General features: G+C 33.5%; 1 protein-coding gene across 3 annotated transcripts in view; it reads left to right on the forward strand.

The window, feature by feature from the left end:
• The window catches only part of LOC140040785 (NXPE family member 4-like), a 38317-nt gene extending 25482 nt beyond the window's left edge, over positions 1-12835 (forward strand). For all 3 annotated transcript variants that reach the window (XM_072086958.1, XM_072086959.1, XM_072086960.1), the window contains exons 2-6: positions 5297-5382; positions 7111-7176; positions 7425-8122; positions 9484-9542; positions 10015-12835. In XM_072086958.1, the coding sequence (XP_071943059.1) occupies positions 5297-5382; positions 7111-7176; positions 7425-8122; positions 9484-9542; positions 10015-10784 (1679 nt within the window). In that variant the 3' untranslated portion in view covers positions 10785-12835. The remainder of the gene's footprint in view (positions 1-5296; positions 5383-7110; positions 7177-7424; positions 8123-9483; positions 9543-10014) is intronic.
• The last annotated feature ends 1547 nt before the right edge of the window (positions 12836-14382 follow it).

The following is a 14382-nucleotide window of genomic DNA, read 5'->3' on the forward strand; positions in this document are numbered from 1 at the left end:
GTTGATCGCGAAGTATTTTTTTATTGATAACATATTTTTCGTCTGTCAGTAAGATGTTTTCACCTTGATAAATTATATTTGGCGTTACGTAATGTATTGTAGCATTACGGATCTCCTTTCTTGCATCTGGTAAGGTTTAGTGGTTATTGTTAATATGTATTGACGTCTTTAAAAAAAAAATCTAATTCCTTTTATTGCAGGTTATTTGGTACAATTATGTCAGTGAAGCGTTATATCTCTTTAAAAAAAATTATATTAACTTGTATTTTACTACCGATTACAGGGCATTTAGTATTTTTAACACTCCATGGTGGGCCTAAGAGGGCGAAGCTAATTTTTGTTAAATGACACCCTGGATTATCGGAAATAGAACTCTCGCACATAACATTCATGATATTTCCATGGAAATTGGTCGGAAGTAACTCTCATGCAGTATGCTACCAATGAGCATGCAAAACGATCGTATTCGTACTTTTTTCCTCTGGGCCTCACACGTGGACTATTTAACCGCCGATTGTTTGATCAACACTTGGTATTTTGTTTTGCGTTCAAGTTCAATGCAGGGAGTTTTTATAATAACAACTCCCTGTTCAATGTGAACGTACGTCTAGGGGAATCCCCGTAAAAAGCACACTTTGTGTGAGAAGGCAAGTTCAATGCTTATTAATTTGGCCATTTTAGAAATTGTCCTGCGGGGGACCACAATCTGTTGAGGAAATTAAATATTAATCAATGTAAATAGGTGTTATAATAATATAGTTGAGTGGCCTACGTTTAGGCTGGTAGTCCTAAAAAAATAAACGGATGCTATAATGTAAACTACAGTACATGATACTATAGATATTATAGTAATATATTAATATTCACTATAATCCTCTTTGATGATGATACACTATACTTCATAGCCACACATAAATAATGTACTATTGTACTGTAATACTCTACATTTCTTATGTACGTCGGAATGCTATACCGTAGGCCTACAAATCTTCTAATAGTAACCCACACTCTAATAGTAGGCTAATCCTTGTTAAACCCACACATGTGAAAACGCCCACAAATGTGAAAACAATCACAAATGTGAAAACGCATCACCCGCAAATATGAAAACAACCACAAATGTAAAAACCATCACCCACAAATGTGAAAACAACCATAAATGTAAACACGCATCACCCAAAAATGTGAAAACAGCGCCCACAAATGTGAAAACGATCAGCCCCACAAATATGATAACGCCCACAAATATTTTTTAAAAGAGACACCTTTTCGCCCACAAATGTAAAAACAATTCAAATCAAATTTATTGCTAGGCCCAACAATTTTTTATCGGGTTAATGTTAATGTATTTATACCGTATACATTGTATTGAGTTGTTTCAATAATTATGTATTCATAATAGGCCTGTTGGGTCGTCGTTAACGCGTTGGACTATTACCATTTGCTGCTCGTGCGCGCTATATTTGCATGTTAACTCGTTGGTTTAATGTATACGTAATAGTTCAAAAGGATATATGTGATTTGCTGCGCGCGTGCACGATACTTCAAGATCAAGGCCATGTTATATCATTGTTACTTGTACTGCAGTTTGTAGTTAACTCGTTGGCTTACTATTATATAGTTCCAAGTTGATGTTAGGGCCCGTTTATGAACAGCAAGTATCCGGATAACTTGTCATCTTTTGGGGTCATTAATCATGACTTAACGACCCTTAATGACTTTTTTTAGTACTACCACCTGGGTTATCCGGACCAATTTCAGCCCGGCAAATTTGGAGGGTTGGCTTGTCCTCAGGGCACATTCATTTAGACTAGACAAAAAGTAGTGAGCCCTCTAACGGTCATTTGTGATTTCTGAGATTCATCGAAGCGCGACAACATCACCCGGAAATGATGTGAATTTAAAATTTTAATAGGGTTAAACTCTTTTAACCAATTGAAAGCCTTAAATTATAGTTCCTTATGAATAATTCATGAGAATAATTAAAGCAAGGGTTGAAGCAAAGATTATATAGCGCCGCTACGCGGCGCAAGATAGGTAACTGTTGCCAAGCTCCTATCTTATAACACTACGCGCCCAGTAAATCCATGGACGCCATTCGGGCGGACAGGTTATTATTGTGATTTAAATGTAAATGGTTTAAAGTTTGCGGTCCGCCTCGAAGTATCTGTGGTTAACCATCTTTATGATTGATTCTTGGAAAAGGGAAGAAATTATGTAAACAAAGTAAAATAAAAGTTTCTTTGGGATCTGGACACTTTCCGATTAATTCTGTGTGTTTACATTGATATGTTTGGTTAGACAACTTCGTTCTTTAACCAAAACATCGTGGATATTGCCTTGACAACGACTTTATTCCGGTTCAAACTTGTCCGCCGGAATGGCGTCCATGGATTACAAAGGTCTCACCCAGTTACCTATCTTGCGCCGCGTAGCGGCGCTATACAATCTTTGGTTGAAGAAGAAGCATGTGACTTGGTTTTTGGAACAGGATAGCAGTTATGAGCGTGTCAGGTAATCATTAAATTTGCTCTTCTTTTTGTTAGATTTTATACGGTTTTTATCAATAATAATATTGTACATTTTTACGAGACCATAACAAAATTCCTCAATTTTTGAGTAAACGAGTGACTAAATAAAAAGTTACTATGTAATGTAAATATTCGTTTGACAAAAAATGGGCATGTTGATATTTTCAGGTATTTTTTAAATGGCGATTGAAATAGGTAAACAAATCACATGTAACGGTGGTTTGTGCGAAGCTGGGCCTAGCCTTGATGGTCCAACGCGTACTGCGTGTTAATCAATGCGTATAAGATACACACGTAGTCGTTTAGGCCAATTTTTTTACATGTTTATTTATTAATATTAGGCCCCATTCTCATTTATTTTAATTAATGTACTGAATGTACCACACTTTACAACTCTATATAAATTAGATTTTGTACTTGTATTAAATTCAAACGTTTTATGGGATTTAAAACATTAAGCTAGGCCTTGTAGTAGGCCTAGGACCACATGCTAGGTTTTTCAGCCTAATTTATCATGCAGTAGGCCTATACCTCTAGCCCATCTTTCAAATACATATTTAAATTAACATACTTTTTATATTTCTATATTTTTTATAGGATCTGACTCCAGAAAACATTTGCATCACTTGAAACCGGCTATTTATGGACAGCATGTTGACATTAAAAAAAATTTGACCAGCTCTTATTAATTAAATGTCTTTTAAATTAAAGGTTTTCATTATAATGAAATGTACGGTGACAGAAATTTAAATGATTCTCATAATTGAGGTTTCTCATAGATTTAATATTGAAGGTAAATAAATAAAGCTGTTTGTTATTCTTGCCTTTAGAAATAAACATGTTGTTAGTACTATATTATTAGGCCTAGGCCATTATACAAATTAAAACTAAAAAAATACAGTAATCATATTTAAGGCCTACACAGCAGTACCTTACTTGATTTGATTTTTTTCAAATATTTAATTGATGAAATAAATGAGTTTGACTTTTCAATTAGTTGCCATTTTATTAGTTTCTGTGTGTTTTTATTTATATTCTTAAAATAATTGTATACAACAACTTTAAAGTATTGCGCAGAAGTGATCAAATTATAGTAGGCCTATTTGTATGTTATTGTCGCTTAAAATTATGCAGTTAAAGCATTTGATTTTAGGGTGACAGAAACGGTTAGGCAAGAAAAGAATTGTAAAAACAATTAAACATAATTTACCCCTAATGCATGTATATGTAGAAAACATTGCTTATGTTAGCGCGACCGAAACTCGCTACTGGGAATAGAGCCTGCAAAAGCGACGCGTACACACCTACTCGGGCACCGGCGGAGCGCGATCGATAGTAAATATACCCGATTTCAAATGATCATAAAATTCTTTTAAAAAATATCAACATTTTGATTTTTTGAGGATTAAAAGTAAAGATATTGAAATTTAACATAATATTTACAAATATGTATTTAAAAATTCGGAAACAATTTTAGCGTGATATTAAATTAAAGTTTTTAGAGTTCCGCGATTTCCTACGCAGGATTTGTTTGTTTTCATTGTTAATGGGCGAATGTTACCTAAACTAGAATCGTTATAAATCTTTTAAATTTGTATTATAAGTAATTTCTTTAGTATTCTTAGTAACATCGAATGTTTCTAATTAACTAGCAGTTATTTATACTAACTATTGTTCAATAATAAGCATGTATGAAGTGAAAATCTATAGTAATAATGTTCTAATAGTGTAAGTCTTCGGGTTTCTCAATACAATTCTCAGCGGTAAAGATAGGCTCGCGCTAATGTTTAAATCAAAAGCGCTCTCAAAACACTTTTTGTCCAAAATTCGCAATATGACGTGAGTGTGAGGGGAGTTGAAGGCGACCTTGTCAGGAGAGACCTCTGGAATATCCAGATACTTTAAATGTTCATAAACACAACCTTAGATGTTTTTTTGCGCGCACAGTACAATCTACAATGTCAAGGTTAAATTGCTATTTGTATGTATAGTGTGTGGTAAAATATTTCTTTTGTAAAAATTATTTTAAATGGAACGTTACAACAATAATCCTCCGCTTCATCAGTGCATGAATACCTAATAATAGTGAATAGTGAGGGATTAGTTACAGTGTTGACTTTAAATAATAACATTTAACTGAAAATCAAAATTCATTGTACACGCATTGCATTGTAAATACATAGGATCGACAATATAGTATACTCATACATTTCCCTACCTAAGATAGAGTAAGCCTACTATAAAGTTACATAGCTTTATATCGCATAAACAGTGCTGCTAAATTAACATTTTACAGAAGCATAATATGACAAAATGCCACCTCCTGTGTTTAAAATTAAATATCCTTTCATTTGAGACAAAACACGATGATTTTAGATTCGTTGACAGATTGGCCTTCGAATTGTCTAATTTTGGGTTACTATTTATTTCAACAAAGATGACCTGTTAAGAGCATTTGCATACATACATTGGCCTCCTATCGGTATCTGCAATGTGTAGGCCTACCCATCTTGTTTGCTACGTACGTATTTCTATTTAAATTAAAGATCTTAATAAGCTTGCGAGAAGGGTGCATGAACAAATATTGGTCTTGACGGCTTACTTATAGGCCTAGAGTAAAATATGAATTGGATTATAAATGACGTAATCATTTATTGAACACAATAATATATTTTCTACTTTCATTTTTTTTATGACGTTAACTTATGAATAGACAAATAAATAAAGTGGCACTTAACAATAACATTTTTTTTTTTAATATGTAGGTCAAGAGTGCAGAAATTTCGATATGTTTTCGAAGTCGAATTGTTTCTTCACACTGACAGGAACTTGCTGTTTCATGCTTATTTTGGTAAAATGCTTATTGGTTTTTATTTTTCCGATAGATTTTCACTGCTATTGACAATGTTGGGAGATTTTTTATGTTGATATTTTGTCATGCTATGACACAGCAATGATGGTATAACATGTCAGTGACTGTACAGTAGTTTGCTGTAAGCCAACCAATGTGCTGATATGATTTATGTTGCAGTGTCTGTATATATTGATATGTGTTATTGTGCTACTGTGTCCAGGGGATTAATTTGACTGCTGTATTTCTGAAGGGTTGCTTGTACCTTTAAAATCACTGCTTAAGCTGCTAATTTTCCTGAAGCAAAGTCAGCTGCACACTAATCACCTGCTATTTTGCTAAAAGACTTCTACCTTTGAAATCATTACAAGCTGCTAATTTTTCTGAATCAAAATCCAGCTGTAATGTATGCTAATCAACTGATTGGTTTTCTGTGTATTATACAGTATTCCAGAAAATGTAATTAAGTTATGTACCTTTTGATACAATATATTATTTTTAATTATCTATCAACTACCAACCTAAACTAATATAATCCTCTAAACCATCTACAGATCTTAAATAATCTCTCTTAATTCAACCAACAAATTAACCTTAAAAAATAATAATATTCTCAATAAACTGAACATAAAGGCCCTGTCACATCTTGACGATTTAGACAGCAAGTCCCAAAACGTTTCAAAGTTTCTCTAAAACGCTGGGATTTTCCATTTTGTACATGTACATTATGTATGTATTCATAACGAGTTGGAAGTGTACCGTATATAACGTACAAAGAACGTGCACAGAACGTTGTGATGTCTTGCTGTTGACCGACCGCGTGTCTAGAAATGTTATTGTAGTTTGTTTGTTTATGTAAGTTGTCTGTTGTCATTCATCATAGGAAATTCATTGTATGTATTTTATGATTTTCCAAATAACTTCAAATCAAATCAACTGATTCATTCTCCTCCCCTTTTACCATCTTTATTAGTTACTGGGTTTATCAATTACACGTAGATTTTCGTTTTTCTTACCCACGCCTCACACCTGCACCTTCACCCTCTGTGATAATGTTAAATTTCTGGACCACAGGGCATGTATTTGTGACAAATACTGGTTATAAATAATTAAACGCTGTCCATACGGTAGCTATAAGTTAGAAATTCTTTGCGTTAGACGGTAGTTCGGAACACGTCAGGCACGCCTATATGCGTCAATATAAATTGGAAATAAGTTTGAGAGACACGTTAACCATGAGTTCAAAACATTTTAATCATGAGTTAAAAACACTTTCTTTGTACGCTGGAATATTATCATGGAGTAACATACGAACGTGTTTCAGCACTTGTAGACTACTTATAACGTATATCATGCGGAACGTATGAATCATTCGTCGAGTAATGTTGTGTATGCACACCATTCTTCGGCGTGCTTGGCGTATTGGACGTAGTACAGTGCAGTAGCATGCTCATAACGTATACGAAATTGACGTTGAGCGTACTAACGTAAGTCAGCGTATTCCTTTGATTCGTCATACGTCGTGATACTAAATCGTCAAGGTGTGACCTCATTCAATTATTAAATTGACTCAACCCTCTTTAAAAGCTATTAACAGCTAACATTCTAAATAGTCTCTCAACTATCATTCAAGTGAAAACCCCTGACAACCCTTAGTAGTTCCATTAGCAGGTTGCAGCACAAAATACCAACGCACAATATTAAAAATATTCTTTAAATAATAATTAGATTTGGAAAGTACCAGTTTATGGACCTACTAGTACTGCATACAATCGACCAAAGTTCCGGGACAAAGTAAGTATATACTAAATAAAATTAGAAGATATGGATGGCGCCCATAGTCAAACGTTATTTTGACACCAAAACTGTTTAATTATACTTACTGATTGGCTGTCAACATGATAATTATTTTTAAAATATTTTTTTTTTGAAAAATAGCCAACTTGGGTGAGTATGTTGTTCCCATGACACAGCAATTCGGAACTATCCATATCCGAAGTATTTCAACCTTAAAGCCTAGTAATTTTGTACCATTTTATCAGTCAATTTCAGTTTCTTCTACGGAGAAAACGGTAACAGAGGCATTAAAAAGCAGAAACCAAACGGTAACAGAGGCATTAATAAGCAAAAACCAAACGCATAAGCCAGAAACACAAAATAATTACGAAGGAATGATCGATGTAAAGAATACAGTTTATCGTTTGAAGAACCCAGACATACCTGTCAAAGTTGGTGATTTCTTCAGTTTAATCATACAGACTCGCGATAGATTTGGTCGAAATTGTACAAGAGGAGGTGATTTTTTCTATACAACGATCAATTCAAAAACAAAAACCAAGAGCAACAATGCGGCAGGAAAAATAACAGACTTTAAAAATGGTACATATGAAGTGTTGTTTTTCGCTGGTTGGCCGGGTGTCATTGGTATAAGCATAATACTTGTACATCCATCTGAAGCGGTAGATTTTATTGAAGAGATAATTTGGCCTATGGAAAAAAGAATAAGGTGGAAAGGATTTTTCCAAAGAAAAAGAGCAGAAGTGACAGACTGCAGTTTCAGTAAAACTACATTGCTTAATAAGTGTAACTACAGTCATCCACTAGCTTTGGGAGAAACTGCATTTTATTGCGATAAACCAAACGTGTCTTCGTGCGATAGTTTGAGTTGGCTTAAATCAGACGGATCTCATGTCATTGGACTCTTCTCCAAGATATACTCATCTTATCAGTTACCTTTTATGTAAGTATAACACACTTGTTAACCAGATGACATCTTTCTCTCTCTTGGCATCTCCCTCCTAGTCTTTTCCTCTTTTTCTCTCCTTTTCTCTCTCTTTCTCTTTCCCCCTCCCTTCTCTCATTTTCTCCCTATTTATGTTTCTTTATCTCCTTCTCTAATTGTCTCTCTCTTTCTCTCACTTTCTGTTTCTTTTTGCTCCTTTCCGTTTTTATTTTTTTCGCTCCTTCGTTTCTCTTTTAGTTTTCTTTTCGTTTCGTTTCCTCTTTTCGTCTTCTTTCCTTTTTCGTTTTTTTTTTATCTTTCGTTTTCTTTCCTTTTTCGTTTATTTTCTTTTTTTAGCTTACGTTCCTTTTCCGTTTTCTTTCATTTTTAGTCGCGTGGAAGCGACTCTATAGTTCACTATGTCGGTCGGTCTGTCGGTCTGTCTGTCTGTCTGTCGGTCCGGTATCACTATGCATTTTATCGCTTTCTGACCTTATCTTGATATCAGTTTAGTCTAGCTAGGTCAATTTTTCACAGTATATTCCTTATGGCCAGGAATCAATGTGGTTATGTTTTCACGGTGCGCAATAAAAAATTACGCGGTCTACGCACGATTTAACGAAATCACGTTTGTAATCATATCTTCACAACCATGAATCACAATTAAATAAAATTTGGTACTCATAAATTTCAGGGCATAAATCATCATATGGCAATACAATTACGTGCGTATCGCATGTAACGCATGCGTACGCGCGCTTAAAATTTTCAAAATTTATTTTCGATGAAATAAGAGTACATTTCAGGCAATTTTAAGCGTTTACAAAATTGCCATGAGTGCGCATATTTTTGCGCGCGCACTGCGCGTTAAATGTTATTACGCACTCTTTTTGCCCGATTTCTGTTTTCTTGACTTACTTTTCAACTCGAAATTACGTTATACGAGCACGTCGAAAGTGACAGGCTACGCACGTGTAAATTAAAAAAATATAAATGTTTTTAAACATTTCAACATTTTTAAACATGTTCAGTAATTTCGGTCAGTATAGTTCACTATGTCGGTCGGTCTGTCTGTCTGTCGGTCTGTCGGTCTGTCTGTCTGTCTGTCGGTCTGTCTGTCTGTCGGTCCGGTATCACTACGCATTGTAGCACGCGACTTAATGGCTGTTGGCCTTGTTTAGTTTTCTTTCCCTTTTTATTTTCATTTTTTTTTCATTTACTTTTCTTTTTCATTTTCCTTAACTGTTTTTCTTTATAGATTATTCATTATCGTGTTAATTGTTATTCTTCGTATTATATTAGGTATAAATGGTTTGGAAACATATCCTTTTAACGAAATTTATTTGAAATTGTACAAATTTATATTTCTTTTAAAATAGGAATGTTGCCTATGCACGTTTGCTTGGCGGTATACAATTACTCAAAATCAGCCAAGAAGGTAACGACATGTTTTTTTAAAATTTCAACAAGGTGGAAGAGTATAGAAACTTTATTTCTGGAATTAAATTGTCTAGTAGCAAACCTAAATTGAATTAATACTGATTTTAGCATTATGAATTCCATGTCCTCTTTTCCCATAGTTTTAACCTATAAATATAAATTATGATCACAATGAAATTATTAGTAGATTTATATGGTTAGGCCTACATCTAAAATTCTATCCTGATTACCATATTTATTCCCGCCTTATATATATACGGTAGTAATTCTTTTTTTCCAAATTCTATTTTCAATTTTAATCAACATGTTGTACGGTGGTAATTTTTATTACTTAACTCAAAATATTTTTGTAACATAACTGTTTTTATGATCTGTATGTGTTTTTAATGTGACAATGCCAACCAGGAAAGCAAATGTCAAATGCAATTATTCGACGAATAAATAAATATCTTATCTTATATATCTTATAGGAAATTCGACATTTATGAGGAACCTGACATTACCGGAATGCAAGAAAGATTTATCCAGACCTCTCAACGATGGGTTCTGGACCAATAACGTATGGACCTCATTACAATGTCAGACAAAGCAATGGACAAAACAAGAAATTATTAAATGCATGAAAGGAAGACACATGGTCTTAATGGGTGATTCTACAACACGACAATGGGTAGAATATCTGTTGCCAATGCTGAACATTGACAAGAGCAAAAATACTTCAAGACCTAATACTAAGCACATCCGACATCATAGTGATATCTTGACATTGGATTACTATTTCCATCCGTATGCTATAGGTAGACGTATTCAAGTCTACCGTGATGGTGCTTGGGAGTACGAAGTTTTAGATAACCTTAATTCGAGTACTTGCAATTATGTAATAGTCGTGAGCCCATGGGCTCATTATACCCAATGGAAAAAAGAAAGTTTATTCGTCCGGTTGCATCTATTGCGGGAAACACTTATACGATTTATGAAACGCTGTCCAAACTCGCAAGTACTAATGAAGACGCCACATCCTCGCAGGCACAAGGATAAGCTTTCCCTAATGTATTCTAGTGACAGGTTATTATATGATATTTACGAGCAATATTACAGCATGTTCTGGGGTTTAGGTATTCATATGATAGATATATGGGATATGAACCAGTCATATCCTAAAGGTAATGTTATACACATGCCGGGACCTGTTATATATCAAGAACTGTTTTTAATGTTTTCGCATATTTGTAAAGTGTGAACAGATATTATCGATGTTTGTTCATTTACAAACAAACAATTAATTTTCATGGATAATGTTACATTCAACACATGGCATCATCATATCATCGTAATACACTAAATCTGTAAAAGAGACGTACAATAAGTCAATTGATTTTTTAGTCCACAATTTTTCCTTGATAACACATTTTTAATAAACTTGAATGTTTCATCAGCCATATTTATCCACTAACTATCATTTTAAGAACAATAATATATATTTATAAGGTCAATGATGATACAGTTATTTTAACTGAAGTATTTCTTGAATGAAATTGAAACACTTTGTATAATCCGGTTTACATTTAAATAAAGGAAAAACTAAAGGGCTAAATAAATAAACATTTAGTTTAGGCATTTACGTTGGATATGTTACAAAATGTATGTGAAAAAAAGAATTGGGATGATAAGTAATTGATATAGAAGAAGTTTGGGGAAAACGAAACCTGGCTTTTTCTTTATTTTGATATAGTATTATACCATTATACAACATTGTTACTACAGTCATATTAATACTAAAGATCAGAACAATAAAATACATCCCAGTTATCTTTTCAATCTAATATACATAATTATATACATATCAATCAATATAAAAAAAAATGTCCTTCCTTTGAAGAAAAAAAGTATTTTTAGCAATTTACTGCTAGAACATTCTTATAACGACATAAATAATTAATGGTGATATTGATATTAATACATTAATAGTAATATACCGTATTCGCAATATGAGCTAAAATCATTAAATGTAAATGCAATAAAATTCTCAAATAAATAATACGTATCTTTTAATATAATTTTAAATTGAATCCAGAGGTTTTTACAGACTGGCTTATTTTGCTCAGTTAAGATTTTTACTGTGTAAATAACGTAAACCGCAATCATACGGTACTAGGCCTATATGATTTTCGCGTCGCGCCTTTAGGCAGTTATATTCCCAGAGGACATAAGAATTAAGAAGCAGTTACCACACGCGAAGTTTTAGTAGGCCTACTACAGCTGACAAAAATGATAATTTGTAAACTCGACTAATTTATGGGTACATGCTCGACGACCAAAAGCACGTATTGGCAAGTAGTATAGTCTGTCTGTTGTGGGCTTGCTGTCAACCCAAAGCACGTCTAAAATGTTAGTTTTTATTTGGTTTTATAGGTACGTTATATGATTGGTCAATATTGACATTTGACCCTTAATCACAACAATTTTTTTTTCATAAGGTGATTGAATTGACACCTATAATCATAAACATGTAATAAAAGACCAAATTGTGCTTCAATAAATTTGTTATGATAATACATATACATACTACATTGTTGTAATTGGTCAATTTTGAAATTTGACCCCTTATATCTCGAAAATGCTTCCTATCCTGATCGATTACCTTCCATATTCGTAATCTACGGAAAATTCTGGTCTAGATAAGTTGGATGGCAATTTGTCCCCTTCCGGGTGGTGATCCTGTCACCGGACTAAGTACTATTTAATTATAGTTTAGTTTATGATTATATTTTTGTTCTGTAGAGTAGGACGGACTATAATTTAGGTTAGGCCTACAAAAAAATCTTTATTACTGATTGTTAAACAAAAATAATTGCTAGTAAATCATTATAAGAAAGAGCAATGTTTAAAACTGTCAATAAGTCGAGCGGCGTTTTTCTGTAAGAAATATTTCTTGTTTATTTTACAGTTAAACCCTACTGCTGTTTTCTTGCTGTTGGAATATAGTGTGTTACGTCTACAACAATAACACCCTCTCGTCTTTAATGTGGCCACAATTGTCACATTCGTTACTACTGTATTTTCACTTTCTAGTTATGTATACAGTTGTTTATTATTATGAGCAATAGCATTCAGTAATTTTTAGTTTAATTGTGCAAACTAGGGAAGAGTTAAGGGAAGTCTTCCTTGTGCATACCTTTTTTTTTCACTTGTAACTTTTCTTTGCCAGACCTCAAAGCAATTGATGTCCTAATTTAATATGTTATTCCATGTGTGGTTTTTGGTTGAATAAATACAGTGTATAGTAATAAATACAGATCATTTATTTTATTTTGTGATTCAATGTAATTGATAGCATTATAATCTGTAGGCCTAGGCCTATGTGTTTTTTATTTAATTTTTTCATATCATGCATTTTGTATTGTATTGGTGAAAAGGGAGGGTATTTTATATTCCTCCCTTGAGTTTATAGCCACAAACAAGATACACACAGTTGTAAGTACGATTTCAATCACGTCTTTTGCCATGTTTCATTTATACAATTTAATTAACACCTTATTTTAAATGGTAAAGAAAGAAAATATAGTTTAATATTGAAACCAATCATTTTATAATGATATGTATTATATTACATCATATATTTTGCTTGTAAGTCTCCCCTATTTAATACAGTTGTGTAACAGCTATGAGCGCTCACTGGCTAACCCCAGAGGCCCCGGAGATTGCAGGGGCCTCTGAGCAGAACCCAGAGGAAACAACAGACTTCAAAATACGTAAAAAAGGGGCTGAAAACATCTAAGGCCTCCAGCGTTACAGGGGCCACTTAGGGTTTAATTGCTGTAGCTTACATTATAAATTATTTTCTTACTGTTTTGATAAAATAATTTACCATAATAGTAGTTGGCTGTTTTTACTAATATTTGACCTCCATATTTTATTTATTAATTATAATATTAATTGCAGCCCATGCTTTTTCTTTTTTTATTTTAAAATCTCTGCTGGTCGAGTTAATAATGCTGCCCGGATACTGGAAATAATTCACCTTGTCTATCTCTAGGCCTATACCATTCTGTGTTTTACTTTTCCGAATTAATTATATGATATAAATTTAGTTTTCCCTTCCTTCAGCTGTAGCCCAACACTTGCAGAATACTGCAAGTCTATGTAGCAACCTTTCAGCATCACATATCAAGTCTGTGATAGGGCCAAATCATCAGCAAAGTTAGAATCCGTTATGTTTATTGCAGGATATCCTACTACGCTGTTGTTCAAGAGTCAAACCTAGATGTTCGTATCCCACAGTAGCCATTCTTTTTCGTAATCAAGAGAAATCAGAAAAGCATAGCGTGCCAATGTGTCCCGTTGTAGAATTTCATTCGAAATTGTGAAAAGTCAGTCTCTCCATGTGGTGTTAATACATTTGCTTCCGTTTTGTTTGTATTTTATTTCGATTATTGCGTTTACATTGCGCTTTGGGATTCCATATGCGTTAAAAAAAAAATTTCGATTTCTATCATTCGTCGATTAAATAGAGTCAAAAGCACGCTTAACGTCTAGAAAAATTCACACTGCTTTTAGATTCTTGGACTTGATTCCTTCAATAATGCGTCGCAGTGCCAAAATCTGTGACACTGTTTACCTGCAAGGACGGAACACATTTTGATTACGACGAAGTATTGGATCAATGTGTGGTTAAATTATATTTAATAACAGTAGCTGATAAGGTGTACAATATATTATTAGACAATTCCTTTTAGATGGTGTGCTTAGATCACCTGTTTCGGTATTGGAACAATCCGATTTCGACCATTATAGTAGGGAAATCTCCTTCCAAAAGTGATTAATTGCATAATATTTTT

This window comes from Antedon mediterranea, chromosome 2, assembly GCF_964355755.1.
Source record: "Antedon mediterranea chromosome 2, ecAntMedi1.1, whole genome shotgun sequence".
NCBI lineage: Eukaryota > Metazoa > Echinodermata > Crinoidea > Comatulida > Antedonidae > Antedon > Antedon mediterranea.